A 24,682-nucleotide genomic window follows, 5' to 3' on the forward strand; every position below is an offset into this window, starting at 1 on the left:
AAAAAAAAAAAAAAAATACTGAAAGAATAAAAGCTAAACTGAACTAAAGAAGTTCCACCTTCCTACCATCCTGCTGTGCACAATGCCTTCCTAGACCTCAGAATGGCCTGTCCTCAGGATCCCTCCTCTCTGCCTCCACTGACATTTCTGGACTCCTGGACTAGGAGTCAAAATAGTTTTTAACACAGCTGAGCCATTGGTGGTGTTCAGCCAGCTTTGTAGGGCCAGACTTTTCCTGCTTCCCTGGATTCCCAAGCCTGGCATCTTACTACGCGCCACAGTTCCACAAGCAGCCCTAGAAGGGGTGTGTGTGTGCTGGCCACCTCTGTGCAGAGTGCTGAGGACAGGACACTGCACTCTCTGATTCTGAGCCCTGGCATTTAGAAAACTGCATGCAAACAGTGACTCTATTTAATATGCCCCAACAGATTAAAACAACATTAAGCATAAGCCAGCTGCTTTTATCTATAACTTCTTGTTTATCTCTTGCAGCTCAGAAACCGATTTTCCTCGTATCAGCAATGGTCACACCAGGCCTCCTAATGTAGCCCTTCAGAGGTACTCTGAAAGGTTCAGGTGCCTGCCAAAACAAACAAGCAAAATCAAAACAAACAGATTGCTGGAGAAATTTAAATCTGACTAAAATGCCGGCCTGTGTTCAAAACCTTCATCTCCTGGGGTCAGGCCAGGTGACTGGCACCCAGCAATGAGAAGAATGCCCATCTGGCCTGTTCCACAGCCCTGCCCTGCCCGGCCCTGTCTCCAAGTCAGTGTGGCATGGGTACAGGGCACATCTCTGAAGTTTTCCATTACCACGGAGGTCACTTCCAGCACAAGAGGAGTTGACGTCCAAAGATTACATTGTCATTTTCTGATTTTTTTTTTTAAAGGAACAAATTGAGCTTCAAAATTAACAGAAGTGGATACATTCCCAGGTCAAGTCACAAAGTCCAGCTTTTCTCATGATTTGCCTGGGACACAGGCCATGCACAACAATTTTCTATGGGAAAATGGGGTCAGGGCTAGACTGGGGACATCAAGATGAATCCTCTTCCCCTCCAGGGGGTAGGCGACAGCATCCAGCTTCAGCCCCAGTGATTGCTGGTGACCCTTTACATCTGGGTAGTGGGAGCTGCAAGGGTCTGGGAGTGAGAGCGGGTCCTGGGTACACGGGAAACCAGGCTGTGACAGGAGGGAATGAAGACCAGGGGAGAGAGGAAGCTTGCAGGGGGGAGGCGGGTGTGCTGAAGAAAGGAGGGAGGGGAGGAGCAGGTGGACGGGCGGATCCTTGGTGTCTTTGGCCTCAGCCCTGCAAGACCCAGCCAGGAGGAGAAGGCTGTGGGGACAGGAAACAGAACTCCCCATTTTCCTCCTTGCTGTTCAACCACATCCCCTGGAGTTAAGGTGGGAAGAACAGGGGACACCTCTGTTCACCTCCCTTCCTGCTCCACCCTCTCTTGAAGGTTCTCCCGGCCACCATTATTTGCTGATATCCTTACACACAGGCAGACACATGGCATCATAGGCAGGCGGGAACAAGGATGGCAGAACTGGAGAGAGAATGAAGCTGAAGATGGGATGGTGCCATGCCCAGGGTGTAGAGTACAGTGAGGAAAGAGAATCAGGGGCAGAAGCAAGAGGCAGAAGGAGGACAGCCCCTTAATCGAGCTTCTGCGGGAAGGGCGGTAAACCCTGTGAGGCCGCCCCATGAGTGGAGCCGGCAGTCTCTCCCTACACCATAAAGAGCTACCGTTGGTGCTTTCGTGGGCCCTATTCAGTTTTTGACACTTGTGTTATTATTTTTCCTTCTCTGCTATTCTGCAGTTCCACGCAACTGTACAATAGCTCAGCTGTGCTAAAAACACAAAAGTCTACTCTACTGCCTTAGAGAGCTCAGTATCAGTGGAATGGAAAATCCAATGAGGGAAAAGGTATAAGCTGCATGGCCAGTGAAGCAGGTAAGTCAGTGTGAAAAAAACACGGGAGCACCAAACCCACGTTTCTGTCATGCTCCAATTTTTATGTAGTTCATCCTCAGTGGAGCCTGAGTTTTACAATTGGATGTCCATTTTAATATAGCAGCCTGTCCTTTAGAATTGTATTTTTTTAAAAAAAGAAGTGGTGGCTCACACCTGTAATCCCAGCACTCTAGGAGGCTGAGGCAGGTGGATTGCTTCATGGGTTTGAGACCAGCCTGAGCCAGAGCAAGACCTCATCTCTCAAACTAGCCGGGCGTTGTGGTGGGCACCTATAGTCCCAGTTACTCAGGAAGCTGGGGCAAGAGAATGGCTTAGTCCAAGAGTTTGAGGTTGCTGTGAGCTATGATGCCACATCACTCAAGAGTTTGAGGTTGCTATGAGCTATGATCAACTGCAATCTACTGAGGGTGCCAGAGTGAGATTCTGTCCCAGAAAAAAAAAATTTTTGCTCAGGCATGCTTATTTTTAAAAGTCAAGAAGGTAACAATAAAGCTCCACTTTTTGAAGATGGGGATAAAAACATATCTCCAAAATGCATAGCTGTTGTCACTCATTCATCCCACCACTGTTTATGGGGCACCGATATGCTTGAGGCCATTCTAGCCATAAAATATGGTAACTGCCAGCATATTTAGTGTGCACCCATGATAAAACTTTAGAATTCATGGTAAAGGTTATACAACCTGTGATTACACTAAAAACCACTCTTAAAAGGGTGGCACACTTAAAACGGTGACATATACACGATATGAATTATATCTCAATTAAAAACCTCATTGTACCCTAGCACTCTGTGGGGCTAAGGCTAGTGGAATGCTTGAGCTCAGGAGTTCGACACCAGCCTGAACAAGAGAGAGACCCCATCATTACTAAAAACAGAACAACTAGCCCATTATACTGGTATACACCTCTAGTCCCAGCTACTTGGGAGGCTGAGGCAAAAGGACTGCTCAAGCCCAATAGTTCAAGGTTGCTGTGAGCAATGATGCCATAGCACTCTACCCAGGGCAATAAAGTGAGACTCTGTCTCAAAAAAAAAAAAAAAAAAAAATGCAGGGATCCTCCTGCCTCCACCTCCCAGAATACTAAGTATTCTAAGTACTGAGTATTCCACCTCAGCCAGCCTATTTTAACTTCTTGAATGAAATTTTTCTGAAGTCCATTATCTGCTATCTTCTAAAACAATGCTGAAAATACAATTTAACAGAGGCTTTTTCAGATTGCTCACAGATCAGTAAAGTATGCCAACTCGTTTGCCCCCATTCCTGAGAGTGCAGGCTTTGGGCTTTTTGAGTTATCAGATTTACCTTATAAATCTTCTGTGTCTTCATTTGCTGACAACTCTTACCATTACCAGACAACTGTCTCTAGAAACCAGTCAGCCCTTTTCACTTGCTGCTTCTTATCTGCTTAGGTAGAATATCGTGCAAGTTTACACGTGAGCACAGATGCCTGTGTGTGCAAGGAGAAGGGAGATGAAGAGAAGAGGGACAGGAAGAATGAATGGAAAATAATGCGGAATTCCAGAAGTCCGTCAGAAGCGCAGGGCTTGTTACCTGTGGGGAGTTTATATTAGGAGACCCTAACTTCTACTTTACAAAAAAAATTCTTAAAATTTTTTATAATGAGTGTATTGCTACAATTTATGTAATTAAAATGCTTTTCATATGAATATTTCATATTATGCTTTATAATATTACTTTTATATTACCTAAGCACATAAACTAATCTACATATTAAGCTGTCATCGTGAACTGACTCTTCCAGGAAGCTCTGAGGAATTGTCAGAGGGAAAAGAGCAAGGTGAGTGAGGGACCTGGGGATTCAGAGAATTTGGCATTGACCTCCCAGTTTCAAATCCCATCTCTGATATTTACCAGGTGTTCAACTTTTAAGAAGCCAATTTCATGATTAGTCTTACCAATAATCAACATTCTACTATAAGTCATAATATTTATCAAAAATATCCATTGGTCTCCAGCACATACCCAGGAATTATGCTGAGTGCCAGACAAACGTTATTTTTTTTTAACCTTTACAACAACCCAATGAGGGAGGCATCATCCTCTCCCTGGGTCAATACCAGAACTGAGTCCCCACTCAGGGAAGGTCCAGGCTGGCAGCTGGGGTCCCCCCCACCACCACGTGGCAATGCCTCCCTTTCGAAGCATTGGTTTCTGCCTCTGATCAAGCTAAATCCTAAGACCAGTAACAGCCACTTCATATGATTATTAAAGGAACTAAATAAGGTAATAGATGTCGGTGCCTCATCAACTCTAAAAATGGCAATAAATGTGGGCGCCTCAACTCTCATGTGCCTTTAAAAATGTCACTTCTGTGATAATTATCAGCACCATTATTTACGGCCTTCTCCAACATTGTTCCTTCCTTCCTAATTCTTGGCAGCACTTTGGGTACCAAGGCAGACCAAGTAGCCCGGGGTTTAGAAATGTTGTAGAAGGCATATTGATGATCACGGACACTCTAGCGATAATGACGATCAGAATATCACCGGCATTTAAAAGATTCATCAAAAGTATTAAATAGTAACATTTTCCTTAAGTTAGAATTCTCCTTTAGAAAGAAATATTTAATCGTCTGAGTCGAGGGACTGACTGCAATGAAGAATTCAGATAAAATACCAGGACAGATCCCAAAAGATGAAGAGAGATCAAAGAAATATCTCGGAGGAGAGAAACCCACACCTTAGGGAGAAAAGAAATCCACATCCACACAAAAATGCCCTTTAAAGTCACGGACAGAAAAAAAATAAAATAAAATCATGGACGGAAATCTGTCCTCTTTGAGTATCTTTGTTAAGAAACCACATCTCTGCGGTTGCACACATTAAAAAGAAAACGTACACCCCGCAAACATATCCAGATGTTCACGAATATTCATGATGTGCTTCCAATTTGACTTGGACTCGCTCATGATTTATTTTTGATTAAGTTTCGTCCACTTTGCTGGGGCCCATGAGATGGATGGCATTGCCGTAACACAAATTTAGAACATCTTCATATTCTAAGTAATTTCAGAAAGCCTCTCAAATGACCCCTTAAAAATGAAAAACCTTAGGCGCAAGCCTCAGAACAGCCAGGTAGCAAGGCACAGGTGGCTTCCTCCTGAACCTGGACTCTCACAGCATTCTGGAGTTGCTAAATTAAGCCTCCATGTCTTCTGTGATTCATCACAGAAGAAGAAAGAGAAAAAACACTAGACCATGATTTTCTTTTTTGAGTAATTCAATGAAACATTAAAGAAGAGGCAAGAGCCATGCTCTGGGATGCTGAGAGCATTTTCCAAAGTTTCCATGGTGGTGTCCAGAAGGACACTGAACAGCTGAAAAGCCAGAGTAACTAAAGCAACCATAGTGAACAAACTTGCTCAACATTGTACCACCTTGCTTTCTTGTACTTAAAAATCCTCAAACTTCTAAACTAAAAGAAAAAGCAGCTCCAAGTCCAAATGTACTATTGAAATGGAGTTCAGTAAGAGAGAGCCAGAGGAAGCTCCAGGCACACGCAGGCGGTGCAGGGCTCAGGGCCTGTGGCTTTGGTCATTTCGGTGCTTAGGAGGAGCTGTGGCAAGAGATCAGTCTAAAATCTGAACCTGCAGGTCAGGAGGCCAGTGGCTGGCATGTGGGGCAACACCAGCAAAGGCTGAGGCCCACGCCCACGTAATTCCAGGCTGGGTCCTGTAAGTATCTGCCTAATCCCATTCCAGACCACAACAGGCCCCAAGAAGGGCCCTGGAGGACAGGTGGGCCACTTGGCATGGGCCCCTCCGCCTTCAACGAGGGTCTCAAATTTAAATGACATTATATAGACGGCTGCAGAAACCCAGAAGCAAACATTCATTGCACACCTTTAAATCTTGCCTGACTCCAAGACCTCACTGTCTCTGGGGTGCTACAAATTAACATTTTTAAATACCCTATAATTAACTTGTGATTAGCCCAAATAAACTACACTGTAATCTTCCATGTTAAAAAGTGTTTAATTGTTAAGTGTAAACATTAAGATCACAGGACAATTTTGGCAACCTGGTTTTAATATTCCAGGCCTCCAAAACAGGCACCTGGCCTGAGCCTCATTCAGCCTCTGAACAGTCCTGATTCCAAAAACAGGGATGGTTCCCTTTCCGAGCCAACCAAGCCCTGGCCAAGGGCTAGATTCTGCCATCACAGCAGACTCTTTTATTTGTGTTCCTCAGGTTTTCTCCCCACTTAGTGTCAATTTTCTGAAAATTTAGCAATGCTCTATGCTGTATTTAATGAGAAACCACAACTTTCACTTTTTGAAAAGTTAATTATATTTTAAGCAGTATGCTAAATTTGGTTTTTGATCTCCCAGGCATTATGTTTATTAAAATCAACATACCAAAATCAGTCATTTCCAAATGTTCAGGAGAAAATAAGTTGAAGTTGTTGATCCAGACTGGAAAAACCTGAAGACCTCTTCACTCTCCAACTTTTTTTTTTTTTGAGACAGAGCCTTAAGCTGTCCCACTGGGTAGAGTACCGTAGCAACACAGCTCACAGCAACCTCCAACTCCTGGGCTCAAGGGAGTCTCCTGCCTCCACCTCCCAAGTAGCTGGGACTAGAGGCACGCGCCACAAGGCCCGGCTATTTTCTGGTTGCAGCCATCATTGTTGTTTGGCGGGCCTGGGCTGGGATTCGAACCCGCCACCTTAGGTGTATGTGGCTGGCGCCTTAGCCACTTGAGCCACAGGCGCCAAGCCACTCTCCAACTTTTAAATCAAACAGAACACAGCCAGTCTGTCCATCTCTACCGTTGCACAAGCAGTCTGCAACAGTATTTAAGAGGATACAAACACACCTGAACTGATCACGGGGTTAATAAAAACCTTCTTAATTACCGGAGATAGGGGATGCCAAGATCAAATCTGGCACCAGGAGATCTGTTTATGTGCACATTCACGAAGTGCAATGTACAAAAAATGCTGACTAAATTGGGATGACAAATGGGACTCTGTCTGAGAGGAGGCAGAACAGAGAACTGCATCACCATCTGGCTTAAGATATAAGGCCTCAGTGTCTTTGCACATCCAGTGTGTGGATCCTACAGCAGAATGGAGTGCAGAATCAACCGTCTAAGGTCCACGGATACTGATTGCAATCTGCCAATCAACAGTAGCCCAAAGCTAGGGAATAAAGTCAAGACAAAGGAAACAACACAAAAACAAATGCCACTCAGAGCAACAAGTGGGCTTCTGGCAGGATGAAGCAGGATAATATGCGATACAATTTTCATTCTTATCCTGTGCAAATGAATGTAAGGATTGTCTTACAAGCTTCTATCCTCTGAGGGAAGACCAACATTTCCTAAAAACGCTGCTGGCCTATGGACCGAGCTGGGGGAAGCCTCCACTTTCCTGATTGTTTTCTGTTCCTTTTTATAAGTCTAGCTCTTTGCAGAAAAGCTGATCATTTTCTTGAAACCTGTTTTCCACATGGCATTTCTCTCTGTAGCAGTAACAAAAGTAGAACAGTCAAAGAAAGTAAACAAGAACCCATACACAGACTAGACTGTGTGTACATGTCTGCATGAAGCCACAAGCAAAGCGAGATCAAGTTCACCTCGTCCCAACCGGACCGGATGATTGCGAAATGGCAATTAATTTTGTTTTGTCTTATGAATAGTGATGAATCAGAAAAACATTCTATTGTATCTTTTTACATCATTAATAATCAAAACCTATTAAAAAAATGCCACATCTCTTTTTTTTTTCCTTACATAGCATAGCTTAATTTTCTAGCGACAGTAAACTTTTTGCAATGGCCTGTACGGGCCACATTTTGACTTTCCTAAACTGGGTTTGGGGCCCTCTTCTGTATTCCCACACAGTATTTTAATAGTCTTGTTTATTTGCCTCATGCAGAATCATTCCTGCACCATCAACAATGTTCCTGATACCACATTTCACTGCCATAATATGCATTATTTCTACTGAGATTCCTGGTCCTTAAAGACCTCGGTGCACCTCCGTCTCCACTTGGAGTCCCTTTTCCTTATACACAGTTGTGATAACACTTTGGCACAGAAGCGTGCTGCCAGGGGTAGGGACTTTGTTGGCTCTGTGCCCCACCAACAACCGCACAAATTTGTTTGCTGCCAACACCCAAACAGATTCAACCTCAAAGATGCCAAGGAAGTTGAAACTGCCAGTAATCAGAGGCCATCTTGAGTAAGATCTTTCCTTGGCCACAGTGTCACTTTGACAGATGTCAGACTTAGCATCCCTCGAGTTGGGCCCATTATGAACTTGGAAAGCTATTGTCCTTTCTGATTGCAGCTTCTCCCAGCCAAAAAAGAATCACACGGTGCTCAGGGATGTGCCAAATGTGCAGAAATATGGGCAACTTCCCTGCTGTTCACAAGCACTAATGTCCCAATCCCCGGCACGGGCAAAGGCCGTGGTCCAAACACACCATTCCTGTAGGGGCCGTTTGGTGCTAAATCCAAACTCTTGCCCTAGTTATAAATGTGAATCATAATCCTCACTTATATTGTTCAATTTTGACCCATCTGTACTCTCTGTTGTCTTCATCGAAACTAACTGGCCCCAAAGACACTTCATCTCTTGCTTTATTCCAGTCAGGATCCGGGAGATTAGGTTTCAGAGAAGGAGCTGGACATCAGTCCAGAAAGTTAATTATTAACATACTTATCAAAACCTTTTATTTTTCAGGGTTAAATCAAGCATCTCTGTGGGAAGGGTGTGTGGTTTATTCTTCAGCTGACACGTAATTAGCTTTTAAGAACAATGTATTTTTGGACTTTTGAAAGCCAAACAAATACTTAAATATTTATTCTATCTATGACACAGGTCCCCAACCTTTTTGGCTCCACAGACCAGTTTCATGGAAGACATTTTTTGGAGGTTAAGGGGAGTGCAGGGGGGATGGGACAGGAGGAGGAGTCCAGGTGGTGACACATGATGGGGAGGGGCTGTAACTGCGGAGGAAGCTGCGCTGGAATACCCTCTGCTCACCTCCTATGCAGCCTGCTTCCTGCCAGGCCCTGGACTAGTACAGATACAGGCTGAGCCCTGGAGGATGGGGACCACAGATCTATAGAATTATTTTCTCGATCCTCAAAATTCATCCTGAGGATTTGGAACAAAACCAAGTCATAAATGGATTCAGTGCAGCCCTCAAACTTTTCCATCCTCAAGACTGTCTTCTAAATCATCAGTCCCCAACCTTTTTGCTACCAGGAACCAGTTTTAAGGAAGACAATTTTTCCATGGACCGGGGGTGGGGGTGGTAATAGTGGTGGGACAGGAGGCAGAGCTCAGGGGGTGATGCGGATGGGGAACTGCAGTAAATACAGCTGATACTCCGCGTGCTCACCCACGCTCACCTGCTGCGCAGCCTGGCTCCTGTCAGGCCATCACCCGGCACCCTTTTGGCACCAGGAACTAGTTTCATGGAAGACAACTTTTTTCCCCATGAATGGGGAAGGGGTGGTGGGAGGAAGAAGACAGAATGGGACAGGAGGTGGAGCACAGGTGGTGACACTGGGGGGCCCAGTTCCTAACAGGTCTGGGGGTTGGGGTCCACAGCTCTAGATGACCTTTTCTACAGCGGGCACAGCAAGTATAATGCTACTTTTTCCCCTATAAAATATTTTCGGTTTCTAATGTGTTATTCTGTATCTCTTCTAACTGCCTCTGGTGGACCATCCTTCTCCAAGCCATCTGGCATTCACCTTTGCCGGGCTGCTGACAAACCCAGAAAGGAGGTACTCCTCTTCAGGTCCCCAACACAAGGCTGCTCCAGCCAGCAGCACGACAGGGAGGCAGGTTGTCTACTTGTCTGAAGGCAGAATTGAAAGTACAGCAATGTATGCAAGATTCAGGTGCAGTAAAAGGAAGCCTGATGGAGTGAAAGTCACAGCTTTTCCAGATGATGAATTCCCACCAAGAGTGGAGATCTGTGATGAGCTGACCACCACAAGCGGGAACGTGCAGGTTGCATTGTTGTGGGCCTGGCCTGCATGACGATAACCTTAAAAGGAGTCTAACACCAGCGTCCACTCCAGAGCCGTGTGAGTGACACCTGAAACCCAGAGCCCCAACCCTGACATTGAGCAGTTCCACACTCTCCTCCACTGAGGCAACTGGCCTGGAACTTCATAGGAAGAATTTAAATATGCTAATTCAGGGTCTTCCTTTTTTCATTAATTATAATTCAAAGAAGTAACAATCAGGTTCCAGCCTGGCTTAAATTAGCTCTCATCAATTTCACTCACTAACCCCCATTTCTGCTCCTATGATGGGAACTAATTAAGCTCATGGGGTACGGTTTTGGTCCCCCAAATTGTCTTTTCCAGCTCTGGTACAGAGAACACCAAATTAGCCCCATCTGTCTAAACTGGAAGGCAGGGCAGGTGTGGTGACTCAAACCTATAATCCTAGAACTTTGGAGGCTAAGGCTGGAGGGTCACTTGAGCCCAGGAGTTTGATTACTGAGGCCAGGATGAGCGTGAGCAAGTGCAAGACCCTGTCTTCACAAAAAATAGAAAAATTTAGCAGGGTGTTGTGTCATGTGCCTTAGTCCCAGCTGCTCCAGAGGCTGAGGCAGGAGGATCACTTAAGCCCAAGAGTTCACAGTCACAGCAAGCTATGATGACTCTACTGCATTCTAGCCCAGGTGACAGAGCAAGACTCTGCCTTTAAAAAAAATAATTAATAGGCTCAGCGCCCATAGCTCAGTTGTTAGGGCGCCAGCCACACACACCGAGACAGGTGGTTCGAACCTGGTCTGGGCCTGCTAAACAACAACAACTGCAAAAAAAAAGAAAAATTAATTTAAAAAAAAAATAGGCAGTTTGAATCCAACGCAGGCCTGCCAAACAATAAAGGCAACTGCAATAAAAAATAGCCAGGTATTGTGGCAGGTACCTGTATACAGTCCCAGCTACTTGGGAGACTGAGGCAAGAGAATCTCTTAAGCCCCAAAATTTGAGGTTGCTGTGAGCTGTGATGCCATGGCACTCTACCCAGGGCAACATAATGAGACTCTGTCTCAAAAAAAAAAAAAAAAAAAAGTAAATGAGATGGAAGTTATTGACCCCAACTATAGGTAGGCTTCCTTCCCTACATAGAAGTTGCCTTCCCAGGTTCCCAAACACCAGGAGACTCTTAAACAACTCTTAACCAGCTAGAATTGTACCAACTCACAGCCATCATTTCCTTGCAAAGTAAAATGTCCAAGGAGGCCACAGAGCATGCCACTAGACTATAAGCCAAGGTCACAAGTGCAACATTCAAGAATTTAGTGCAAAATTTATGCTGTTGTTCTGGGTAATCGTGCCAACATGAAGGGACTTTTTCATTAACTACATTCCAATAGGAGAACCGAGTAAATTGCAACAGAGCATGGCAGTCTTTTGACACACGGCTACTTTCTTCATAAGAAGGAAACAACCCCACTGTTCACATGTGCTGGGAAACAGTTATACGAAAAAAGCCCTTGACACAGATACCCACCTCAGCCAAAGTGTCAGGCTCCTGGGATCTCCCCCAACTGACATTTCTCAGCCAAAACTGAGCAACTGCTACATCTGGGAAAGGAGGGCAGGCCTTACCAATCTAGGAATTCCCCAGCGCAGGCATAATAGGAGTTGGATTATGCCATTAGCTTAAATCTGCATGGTAGTTCCCAACTCCCACCCTAGGCTTACAGAGAAGGAGTTCCCATAAGCAGATGCAAATGCCATGTTGAGAACACCTGTTAATGGTTTGTTACCATCCACACCTCCCTCAAGTCCTTCCCAGACCAGGCCAATAAAAGGACTGCCACCTCGACATTAAATATTCGGCAGTCATAATATAAGATTACTTTTGACTCAAAGAACCTTTACTTATGTTGAGTTAATGAAAGAAAGAAAAGTGTTCAAGGGCACCAGAGTCTTGGGGTGGCAACAGATTATGTCCACTTACAGAATATGCAACAGAGGACCCAGCTGCTGGCTGGGTCCCTTATTTAAGAAGAGCCCCTTTGTATGATGTAAAAGGAATAGTTAATAAAAAAGAATCATCTGTTCTTCATTCTAAATCAGTTGCTTAATTATTGGCTTTCGTTGCTGTTGTTGTTCTCAGCCTAAGTAGATATATTGGGAAGGGTGAGGATTCAACTGAAAAGTTTTCAGGACTGGCACGGTGGCTCACACCTGTAATCCTAGCACTCTGGGAGGCCAAGGCGGGTGGATTGCTTGAGCTCACAAGTTCGAGACCAACCTGAGCAAAAGCAAGACCCCTGTCTCTACTAAAAAATTAGAAAAACTGAGGCAAGAGGATCACTTTAGCCCCCAAGTTGGAGGTTGCTGTGAGCTATGACACCATGGCACTCTATCCAGAGCAACAGCTTGAGACTCCATCTTAAAGGAAAAAAAAAAAAAAAGAAAAGTTTTCCAACTTTTTTCAAAAGGCAGAGGAGCTCTGCTATTCAAATCAGATTCTGGTAGCATGCCCCTCCCCCACCATCCAAAATGAGCCGGGCTGGATGAGCAGATATGGAGGGATGGGCCTCTTTTCTTCTGTCTCACCTCCCCCACCCCCTGCCTGAGGAGGTCTGGAGGTCAACACAGTAAAACAAAACCATTTGAAAGGCAGGGAACTAAAATGGACCCAACATTTAGCAAATTTAAACTCACAAATATAGAAGCTCAGGTAAGATATTTTACAGCAAATATAAAACATGAACTACTCGCACGCATACAAATTAAAAAGAGCAAGTCCAAATGCCCCACTAATTAGGCACATAAAGGTCTTTGCAAAACAGCTGAGCGGATTTCAATGCACCTAGGTGACAGAGAAGGATATAGTCATGAAAGATGGTGATGACAAAAACAACTCAAAGACACAGCAGAACTACAGTAAAATGTTAAATAAGAAGTGATTTACACACACACACACACACACAGATCATACTGCTGATTTTAAAATGCCCAGAAGCACACATGAGAGATGACAGCTGATTTCTTGCTTCTTTAAATTTTATCTAGGTTTTCAAATAAAAACTAAAAAAAAAGAAGAACAACAAAAAGAAGAGGAAAAAAAGAGAAGAAAAGGGAAGGAAAGAGAAAGAACTGGATTAGACACCCTTTGGGTTTAGAGCAGATCAAAATGTACTCTAGCAAAAATATCCTTTCCCCTGAAGTCAAAAAAGAAGAAAAGGAAAAAGTCTAGTCTTTCACTGAATATAATGATCTGACCCTACTTCCCCAGCCAGCACTCAGTGTGATGTCTGCAGCAAGATGGGTTGGGACTTCCCACTGGGGGCTGCATTTCTACCCTGCACTAGTGCAGCCGCCTGTGGACAGGTGCCCCGGCCAAGCCAGGACTACAGCCAGCTCTGCAGAGGCAAATGCCCAGCACTCCCACTCACCACATCCAGGTCCTGGGAAACCCGCCGTTTCCGCAGCTCCTCCATCCTCTCACACACGTCAGAGAAGCAGGTGTTGTAATAATCTGCATACTGCTGTGCCAGGTCATCGATGTTTCCCAGTGAGCCGTCCTGAGCAGGAGGGAGAAACAGGAGAACAGAGGTGGTCAGGGCAGTGTACCCTGGAAAAGCTCCCAGCCACTGGACTCCCCTTTATCCAGTGTCTATAGCAATAATGGCCGTGTTTTTTAACCAGGGGCAGCAGGTGGCAGGCTGAGTTTCTCATGTGACACCTCCTAATCCTCAGGACAGGACAGCGCTCTGAGATGGGACCTCTTTTTTTTCTTTGACATATCAATGAGTAAACAGCAGCTCAAAGAACTTGAGCAGCTACCCATGGATCCCAGGACCAAGAAGCAAAGAGGTCAGATCTCCAATTTGGGACTGTCTGGTGCCAAGGCCATGGTCTTCAACCCGTACCGCTCGGCCTGCCTAAGCAGACCTGAGCAGCAAACTCCAGGGAAGCGCTTTCAGCAACACAGTGTAAGAGACCCCCAATGCCCAGTGTGGCCTCTGGGATGCTCATGGAAGAGACAGATGCCAGGACCACCCCCAGAAATACCAACTGGAGCCTGAGAATTCTGAAACCAATAGGGAAATGTTGCATCCAAAACACAGCCCACCGTACCTCTCTTGAGACCCTCAGAAAAGTGGAAAATCTTGTTCATTAGTCATTAGTGCTCATTTGCATTTGTCATTCCTCATTATAGACATTAATATTCATATTCATTAGAGGTAGTATTCATTAGTCATTCCAAGCACAGACGCAAGAGCACATGCTACAAATTCACCTAAATTAATAAGTAAACATGTCATTATTCTCTTCACCACAGCAATCACACACCAAGCCTACGTGGGCTCTGGAGCCCGTCTCTGAGTTTACACCCAGCTTGTCTGCCTTACACTGGTTAAGTGGCCTTGGGCCTGTTTCTTAATGTTGCAGAATGTTGCCTGGAATGATCGAGGCACCTACATAGACAGTGAGGACCCACTGAGTAACACAGGCGAAATGCTCAGGCCTTAGCTGGCTTGTACATTGTACCTGGCACACAGTAAGCGCTCAGAACTTAGGGTAATGTAATATTCACTCCGAGACTAGATTTCACACTGTAGTCTTTGGTGAGTGGATTCCCAAATACACATCTCAGCACCTACGGGAGGGGAGAAATGCTGCGTCCATTTGTAAGCTCTGCCATTTCTTCCAACAATTCACTCCTATGAAGGCATCGCCTCTCCTCGGCGCCTTTTTACTCCATCGTTACTCTTTGGTATGAATAAAATACAACTTTTAATGCCAAGTTGCACACGTATTTTCCACCCTACAGACTGCTCATCAGGCCCCTAGTTATCTAATCTTGGTGCCCCACCCATGGCAACACACGCCTGCTTCTGCAAAGCTGCCGAGGTGCAGGCAGGTCTTGGGAGTCGGGCTTCTGCCAAAGCCTTTCTGCTCAAACCCTACCCCCCAGCCCTATCCCACTTCTGCATTCTCTGACTTTACAGAACTAAGAGAGGGAAGAAACAGAAATCGAAAGAAATGATTTTTTAGAAAAGCGTCTTCCTTTCCCACCAGTAACATGCTACATTTATGGTAACTGCCTCAAAGTTCCTAGTACTGAGCTAGGGATGAGAAGGTCGCTTCCGAGGCCAGGAAGATCTTTGAACATTTGAACATGTCTGGGCAAAAGTCATCCTCTCTCTACAGTCTGTCTGAGACGACTGGCTAGACCCACAGCAGCCAAGATGACAGCCCCCTCCTCATCAAAGCAGGGTTGTCACATGTCCAGGAGGGCAATGACACCAGTCAGCAAGGACACCGGCTGCCGACCCTGAGGTCACGCCCAGGAGTCTCCCCATCTTAGCTTTACTGCCTCCAGGAAAGAAACTGCTGGAAAACAGAATCTCTCTTGGGAGGAGAAGGAGCCAGGCCAGAAGAGCTGAAGGTGGGGTTCTGAAAGGTGACGTGGTAAATCCAAGGAGAATGGAGAAGACTGCCCTGACTCGTCGCAGCTCCACAACACATGCCCACAGGCCTCAGCACAATGTGCACAGCCTGGTCTTCCTGTCTTCTTCTCCACCTGGCCCAATATGCCACCCGAGCGACCTTGCTAAGCAGAAATCTGCCTTGTCTCCCTTCACAAGAGCCTTCATGCCACCCTTCACCCATCCTGTAAAATAAACCCACACACCCCAGCCTGGTTCTGTCTCCCTCAACTGGGAGGTCCCCATTTCCAACCCAGTAGAGGCCTGTGGATTGGAGGGGGAGGCACAGAGGAACTGGACAGCTACAGGCAGCCTCCTCTGCCCAATGCACGGAGTGGCAAGGCAGCCCCCCCCCCCCATTAAAACACCTACACAGGAGAACTGAGGGAAACTGCTGGAAGAAAAGGGGAAAGGAGGGGGGCAGAAGAGCAGCTCCCATGGGGTCTGCTGTGACCACCAACTGCTGACAGCCACAACTAGGAGAGCAAAGCTCCAGCCTCCCTGCAAGGGAGGGATTCACAGGGCTGTCTGGGCCCTCTGAGAAAGCCAGAGCAGTTCCCAGGACAAAGGGAAATGGGCAATCTCCAGCTCAAGGCACCCACCCTTCACCTCAAGCACCTCACATTTTCTTAACCCCTTTCCCCAGCATATATTGGGAGCAAAAGTCAAAAAAAAGAGCTCCTTTCTTAGTGTGTGCTGGAGGTCAAGGAGCAACTTTACCCGAGAGCCCATTTTTACAAGTTCCAGGCCCCATCGCCACCACTGCCCAGACCCCTTGAAGACACCGGGCTCCTCAGACTTGTCATGGTCTCTCAGGGATGTGACGCTCTCCTCATCCAGAAACTTCTGCCTTGTTGCAGCCAAGCAATGAAACATACTTGCCACCTCTGAGCAGGCAGAACAAACATCCAGGGTGAGCCTGTTAATGGGGTTGCCACTTACACACCTGCCCGTGGCTGGCTGTGGTGGAATGGAACCCAATCACTCTCTTACACACACAGGCCCACGCCAAGATGCTCCATTATGAAATTCCAGTTTCTCTCAAAAGTAACCAGGTTTCTCCCTTGGGAATTGTCCGACCTATGGCAGCCAATTGTTTTCTTGGACTAATCAAAACCACCAGAAAAATATCAGAAGACAAATATAGTGACCCCCTCCCCATATGGGCCACCCCCTTACGTTGACCTAATTTTCACAGACTGGACGTGCACCACACGTACATCTCAGTACCGTAGGCCTAGTTCCTTATGTTGCCCAGTCTGTTATAGTCCCTCAGGTGGTCAACTTACAGAGGTTCTCCTGTATTTTTATAGCTTTGTTCAAACTACTTTTCACCCTTTTTCTCTCCTCTCACATATAGCCTAAGAACTTCGTGACGGTGCAGGAAAAAACAAACTGTCTCTCCTAAACGCTCATATAGCACAGATCAGTCCTGACACTAGATGTGTGGGACTTAACCCCACCCCCAGCAACCAAGAACTCAATTCTGCAGTGGACACTAGGGCATTCCCTACTCCCACCCATTTCTACCAACCTGAGACAGTGTTGAATCTCCCCGGCTGAGGTCTCTCAGTCTCCCAAGGCTGCCCCCACCTCCAACACCAGCAGCAAACTTAGGATCGTTTAACCAGCTACAAAGAGGTTCCTACAATTCCCTCTTTGAGTCTGATTAATTTGCTAGAGCAGCTCACAGAATTCAGAGAAATGGGGGAAGAAGGCGGGAGCTTCCCTGCCCTGTCCAGACACCTACAAATAAAGTATTCAGGACACCTCTTTACATAGGCAAGGTTGACTGAATCAAAAGCCATGGACAACCGCCTCAACCCTTGGCCTCTCTCCCCTTCCCTGGAGATTAGGAGATGAGGCTGAAATGCTCAACCAGAAACCCTGCCCTTTCTTTAGGGCCCCTTCCTAAAGCTACCTAGGAGTGGCCAGCCACCAGTCAACTCCTTAGCATACAAAAAGACACAACACTTTTGAGATTCCAAGGGTTTTTGGAGTCGTTTGCCAGTAAACCAGGTTAAGACCAAATACACATTTCCCCAAATCACAAGCACTTTCAAAGCCAACTCTTCAGTCACTAAGTTTGCGAGCTACCAATCAAATTTTTTTTCCTACTAGTGAAATTCTCTATCTCACTCCCAATCACTTAAAACTCCCCTCAATAATTTGGAGACCTTAAAAATATATTTGCTGCTCCTGAGGAAGAAAGTTGAGAAATTCGACTCAATTTAGAGCAGGGTGGCCCCAGCTGACTTTTTCCCAAATTGCTTTGCCGATGTACACTAAGTCCCCACAATGACCATTTTCTTTAGTCTTGATGACTTAAATGCCGAGAAAGGCAAAAGAATAAAAGAACATGTGTGTTTTTTAAAAGTAGGTCTTGTTTGCCATTCTCCCCCTAAAAGAATCCTTTTACATTCCAATCAAATGAGACCAACAAACTACCTGATGGCTCCACAATTTCCTTCATCCACACAAAACCCAGTCTCTTAAAAAGCAAATAATAATAATGAAGGGAGTGGGAGGACATGTTGGGAAGTAATGGATATGTTTACGGCCTTGAATGAAGGTAGTGCCGGTTTCACCCAAACTCATCCCCAAGCTCTCTGAGCTGCAGACTAAATACCCACAGCTTTCTACATGTCAATTATACCTCAAGAAAGTGGCTTTAAAAATGAAATCCATCCTCTTTCAGGACTATCTGACAACTTCTGCACCCTTTTTATCCAACTTGTTCTTATTTCAGATAGCTACAGATCACTCAGTGAAAATATTGTACTAAAAATATTTGCAACATGAGTCTCTAGGAAATTTAAATCACGCAGCCGACCATTCAACAGCAACGCCCTTCTACATGTGTCTGACTCCACGCCCCACAAAGCTAACGTCAAGAGGCATTGAGGCTGCAGAATAACCTTTCAGCCATAATAAGACTTTAAATCATCTCTATCTTCTTGATGACATTATTTTTACAACACGGAGACAGATTTCCTTTAAATTTTTTTATTCTTTGACAGCAATCCGGCTCAGCACCCGGAGCTCAGTGGTTAGGGTGTTAGCCACATGCACCAGGGCTGGTGAGTTCGAACCTGGCCAGGGCCTGCTAAACAACAATGACAGAAAAATAGCTGGGTCTTGTGACGGGCACCAATAAGCCCAGCTACTTGGGAGGCTAAGGCAAGAGAATCATTTAAGCCCAAGAGTTTGAGCTTGCTGTGAGCTGTGACACCATAGCACCTTACCAAGGGCGACACAGTGAGACTCTGTCTCAAAAAAAAAGAAAAGAAATGATCAAAAGTTCTGGCCTAGAGTTGATTACTGACCTCATCTGTTTCACTTCTTATTCTTCCCCTTTGGGTCCCAGGCATTAGGCTTAAACAATATTTAGCAACAGGGGAAAACTCTATTTCCTCTAAAGAATTTTTTTTAAGTTGTGAAATTTTATAGTATCTTTTTACAAGAATTTTCCCAACCCAGTCTTTAGAAACTAGAAAAAAGACGGATGCAGATTCAAGTTCTCTTTATTTTAAAATTGTAGGACCAGGCACCTGTCCATATGACCAACCATCCACTTCCCTTTGGTGAAGATTTGATTGACATTTGTGTTCGCTCTACCAGCGCTGGCTCAGTGGAAGACAAACTCACACATAACTTTCCCCCAAAGCCACAGAGCACACGGATCTGGAACACGCATCTTTCAAACAACCAACATAAAAATAGAGAGATCAGGGCATTGTACCAAATAGCTCAGATGGAGCAAACTGCTACTGCAATTAAGGAGAAAAGAAACAGAGCACTGTTCTCTCAACAACTGGTTTAACAGTATTTAACAGATATTTAGGTTTAACAGATATTTATCCCAATGCACTTCTGTCTCTGGAAAATTCAAAAACTAAAAGTATTGCTCTTCTGGGTTAGAATGGGTTAGAATATGTTAACAGACTTAGGGTGGAAAAGGGGGGAAAAAACACTCTTTGAAAACACCAGGCAATACAATGTAGTCTGTCCCATGCAGATTGGATGCAAACTGATGTAAATGAGCTGGGGGTCCTCTGACTTTCCGTCTCTATAAAGGCAGGGCCCTCAGGGAAAACTCAAATGTTGTTCTAACTCCCCAGAGTTGAGGGGAAGAAGAGAACAGACTCCTGACTCATTTATTGTTTCTCTACCTTTTCTATCCACAGTAAGAAGTACATAATATGATATATTTTGTGTAATATGAATTCTATATTATCCTTATTGTTCTGGAGAGAGAAGGGATGGATGGAGATGCAGTATGTTCTCCATATCTGCAGCTATATTCCCTCCAAGCCAAATCCACTAAAAGAAATCACTACAAATACAGTGAAGCTTAAGTGCTTTCTTGAATGACTTCACAATGTGTTTTTACTCCTTAATTAGCTTGTTTAATGATTTTGAGGTGATAAAGACTCTGAGCAACCTTTCAGGTGAAATTGCTACAACCACAAAAATGACTTAACTCTGGTTTCCTTGTTCAGCCTCATGGAATCCAGGCAATGTGCATTGTCACTGTTCGAACTAGTTCTACCACCCCACTTGCCATGTGACCCTAGAGAAATTCATTGAATAATTCATCTCGAATATTTTTCCCTGTGGTATATAATTCCCTGTGTTTCTACAGATAGTTTGAGCTGGAAGACAGTTTATCTCTGGAAAAAGTTTTTAAAGACCTAACAACTAAAAGCATACACTAAACAGACGTATTAGATCATGCTGATGGCCAGCAAAGGGCCCTGGAGGCACACCCACATGGCAGGTGGCTGGAGCAGGGCTGATTTCATACCTTCCATTCCCCCTCTTTCCCAAAACATCCAGAATTTGCCAGCGCGTACGTCAGATTCTTGCTTTGGCAAATATGGCCATGGTGTCATGACTGGGCATAGATGGGTCCCAATTAACATAAGTCCCCTCCTAGAGAATAGATAACCTCACAGAAGGCAAGACTGATGACACACCCCCTCACCAGAACTTCTCAGCTGCAGCTCCTAGAGTAGGGAGGTCTCCAAATGTTGGAAGAAATATCAGGAAGAAAACTGGGTGCACAGGACTTCTTCAAGATATACAACTTATTTATGAGTATGTATACCATCTATGTACAACTATAAGCACTTATTAATATTAATTCTATCTATTCATAACTACAATTATTTGTTAAAATACATGTACAAAACATCATTTTAACTGGGATAGAAACAGGTATAAAGGCTCGGCGCCAGTGGCTCAACCGGCTAAGGCGCCAGCCACATACACCTGAGCCGAGGCGGGTTCGAATCCAGCCAGGGCCTGCCAAACAACAATGACGGCTGCAACAAAAAAATAGCTGGGCATCATGTTGGGCACCTGTAGTCCCAGCTGCTTGGGAGGCGAAGGCAGGAGAACTGCTTAAGCCCAGGAGTTGGAGGTTGCTGTGAGCTGTAATGCCACAGCACTCTACTCAGGGTGACAGCTTGAGGCTCTGTCTCAAAAAAAAAAAAGAAAAACAGGTATAAACAGGTAGAAAGCTTCTTTTTCCCATAAGCAAGTGCAGTGTTATTCACCCTGCAGACCACAACCCACTAACTGTATGAGTCAAGGTTGGACCAGAAAAGCACAACTGCTGTGGGTGATACGCGAGCTGGTGAAACAGCCTATACAGCCGCTGCCTCCATCTCTAGCATTGACCTAAGGTAACTGCAGGTCAGCCAGGCCAGCAGTTAGGAAGGAAGCTGGGGGTGAATGAGAACAAGGATAAAACAGAGCCCAAGAGGGCATTGGAACCATGAAGACAACTGGAATCCACATCCGCTTCTCGTCACCTCCAACCGTGATGCCGCTGGTGACCCAGGAGAGAAGTTAGGGCTTTTCACAAGGGACCTGCCCACACCTGGCCAGGGAGTAGGAGAGGAAAGAGGAGACCTGGAAGTCCCGAAGGTGTACCTCATCCCATCGAGGGGAGCTAGCAGAACAGGACACTGCATGTGAGTCACCTGGCATCCTCTGCCAACCTTCAGGGTCTAACACAAACTGCTGTTGATTCAGTTCCAGCCTTTTTATCTCACACAAGGTATCTTCCATGGCTGTCCCTAACCCAGAACCGTACTGGGAAGGGTTAACACAGCACAAGCCACCACAGCATCCTAAAATGGACATTTGAGACTAGCCTCTGGTTAAATGACGGTGCACAGGGTGGTACAGCACATGGGGCACAGAATAGAATGGAAAATGTCAGGACACATCCCGGGAAGTTATTATGGATTACAGTGTAAAATACATTCCAGTGAATCTGTGACAGAAGTCTGAAAGTCACTGATAGAGATCACCTCCCAGGCTGCCGCCCTTTAGAATTCACTTCCTTCCTGGGGGTGTCCTGGTCACTCTCAACCCTCTTCCTCAGCTCACCCTTCAGTGCAGATGTTTCCCAGAGTCCTCTGCATCATCCTCTCCTGGGGAAATGTCATCTGTGGTAGGATGGAGTTAAAGCCCCAGCAAACACATCTGTCCTCTCATCTACCTCCATCAGGCCCACTGCAGCCTGCTTAACCCGAGGATTTGAAGGCATGAGATTTTCAGCAAAAATGTTACTACCAAAATTCTATGCATAAACTAGTAATCCCTAATTACCCGTTGGGAAATAATTTGAAAACCTTGGTCTAAGTATGAACAAATTCTGTTTCCCAGCCATGAAGAGGTGTAGCCATCATCAGTGGGGTGACAGAGTAGGCCTTCCCCACATTCCCTCATGAAAGGGTATTAGCTGGCACCTCTGTACAGCACACTGACTGTCGGGCACGAGGAAGAAAGTGATGAAGCTATAAAATTTGCCTGTGTTTATGCCCTTAGTCATCAAGAGTTTATAGGTTACTTCATTAATTCCTATAATATTTACTAAAAACCCACTATGAAATATTTACTGAACACCTACTATGTTATGGGCGCTGTGCTAGGTGCTAAGTATACAATATGAAATCAAGAAACCTGAATATTTATTAGTACTTGACCGAAGAGCACAGTGTGGTCATTAGTTTACTTTAATGCAGTCATATGGTTAAGTTATGAGAACTTGAAGGAATTTACTAAGCTGTCTGCTTAGCATAAGATCTTTGGAATTAAAGGCTCTGAAAAATCCAATCTGCTGGTTATCAGTGGCTCACAAGAGTGTTGTACAGAGTCCCCAAGAACCTGAAAAGGCAAACAGAAGAATGTGTACATTGATCATTTATTTCTCTGAAGCCCAAATATAGATTCAGGCTGAACTGGACATTCGGATTTAGCAGATGGCGATTTTAGACTAAACTCATTTTCCATTTCTAAACTGCCCCAGCTTAATAGAAACAGATTTGGAAAGAATAGCAGAGCTAATTGGGTGGGAATGAAGTCACGATTTGAGAACAGATGCACAGATTTTGATGAGGATGAATCACACTTTGAGTTTTCTGGCTGCCTTTGATAAACCTGAGCATTTTCAAGCATTGGACCGATCAAAATCTAACTATGATATTACTAGAATTCTGGAAGTGAGTATATTAACCTCTGGACAATCCTGAAATCTCTAGGCAGGTGGATGAATGATGTACAATATTGGAGTTTGTTGTCTTTTGAGACAGAATCGTCAGCCTAGATCACAGCAACCTCAAACTCCTGGGGTCAAGTGATCCTCCTGTCTCAGCCACGCAAGTAGCTGGGACTACAGCCACTTCCCACAACACCTGGCTAATTTTTCCATTTTTAGTAGAGACAAGGTCTCATTCTTGCTCAGAGCTGGTCTCAAACTCCTGAGCTCAAGCGATCCACCCGCCTAGGCCTCCCAGAGTGCCAGGATTACAGGTGTGAGACACTGTACCTGTTCTATTTAAAGAGCATTAAATTCTGACATGGTGTGATGCATACATGGAGGCAGACTGAACTTGACTCTGGCTGATTCCCTCCAAGCCAGACACAGGAGTCCAAAGTGACGGACAACAGGCACCACACCACAACCCCAACTGAAGTTGATTAAATGACTTCTTCATACTGTTGCCAAAACTCCATGTTTTTAAGAATGGTAATGCCTAAAGACAGGTAATACCTAAAAGAATGGTCTCTGCATTCTACATCAATGTAAATCAGTCATCCCCATCTTATGTACAAACAGCTTGCCATGATGCTCAGGATTTGCTTCTAAACCCTAAACCCTGGGACTAGGACGGGTAATGAGGGCAGACAGAGATGAAACCAGACTGGCAGAGATGAACACTGCAGTGCTTGCTGCCACACAGACCCTCCTGAACACAATCTCTACTTTTGCACACATGGGAAATCTCTCATCATTAAAAATATTTTTGGAGACAGAGTCTCACTATGTCACCCTTGGTAGAGTGTCATTGCGTCATAGCTCGCAGCAACCTCAAATCCTCTTGCCTCAGCCTCCCAAGTAGCTGAGACTACAGGTGCCACAACACCCGACTATTTTTTGTTATTGTTGTTGCAGTTGTCATTGTTGTTTAGTTGGCCCGGCCAGCCTCAGTGTATGTGGCCAGCGCCCTGCCCAATGAGCCACAGGACCGCCTCATTGTAAAATTTTTAAAGGTGATTTATTTGTTTATGAGTTTGTTGTCACCAGAAGTTTTCGGAACTTCTGGCGCTCAGGCTTATTCATTTTTTTACAACCTCAGTACCTAATACCTTCACAATACCGGACACTTAACAGTTACCTAAGTGTCTAAAAAATATCTATCAAATATTTGATATTTGAATAGTGTCTAAGAAATATCTATCAAATCAATGGGTGGATAGATGGATGGATGGAAGGCTGTATGAATCCCGTACAACTGATCTCTCCCCTTCCTGAGTGCAATTAAATTCATTCAGCAGCTCTGAATAGACAGACTGCCCAGTAAAGCAGCCTTTTTGCATATAATGATGAGCTCTTAGTCATGGTCCTGGTCCCCACTAACCTTGTGAATAAGTATGTCCTTTAAAACACCCCACTAACAGTGATACAACCTTGTAAACAAAATATGTCCTTTAAAACAACTGCAAACGAAGAAGGGGGGAGACAGACTCTGGCAACAGAGACAACAAAGGTAATTCCGGAGTCAGGAGATGGTCTAACCTGTTCAAGAGGAAAAGCCAGCTCGGTGCCTTGTAGCTCATGTGGCTATGGCGCCAGCCACATACACTGGATCTGGTGGATCCAAATCCAGCCCTGGCCTGCCAAGCAACAATGACAACTACAACCAAAAAAAAAAAAAAAAAAAGCTG

General features: G+C 45.0%; 1 protein-coding gene across 1 annotated transcript in view; it reads right to left on the minus strand.

Moving 5' to 3' along the window:
- SASH1 (SAM and SH3 domain containing 1) overlaps nucleotides 1-24,682 on the minus strand; it is a 179,110-nt gene that overhangs the window by 128,084 nt on the left and 26,344 nt on the right. The window contains exon 2 of the mRNA XM_003790260.3: nucleotides 13,400-13,528. Within this exon, the coding sequence (XP_003790308.2) occupies nucleotides 13,400-13,528 (129 nt within the window). The remainder of the gene's footprint in view (nucleotides 1-13,399; nucleotides 13,529-24,682) is intronic.

This window comes from Otolemur garnettii, unplaced genomic scaffold (genome assembly GCF_000181295.1).
Source record: "Otolemur garnettii isolate 467f Iridium unplaced genomic scaffold, OtoGar3 scaffold00042, whole genome shotgun sequence".
NCBI classification, from domain to species: domain Eukaryota; kingdom Metazoa; phylum Chordata; class Mammalia; order Primates; family Galagidae; genus Otolemur; species Otolemur garnettii.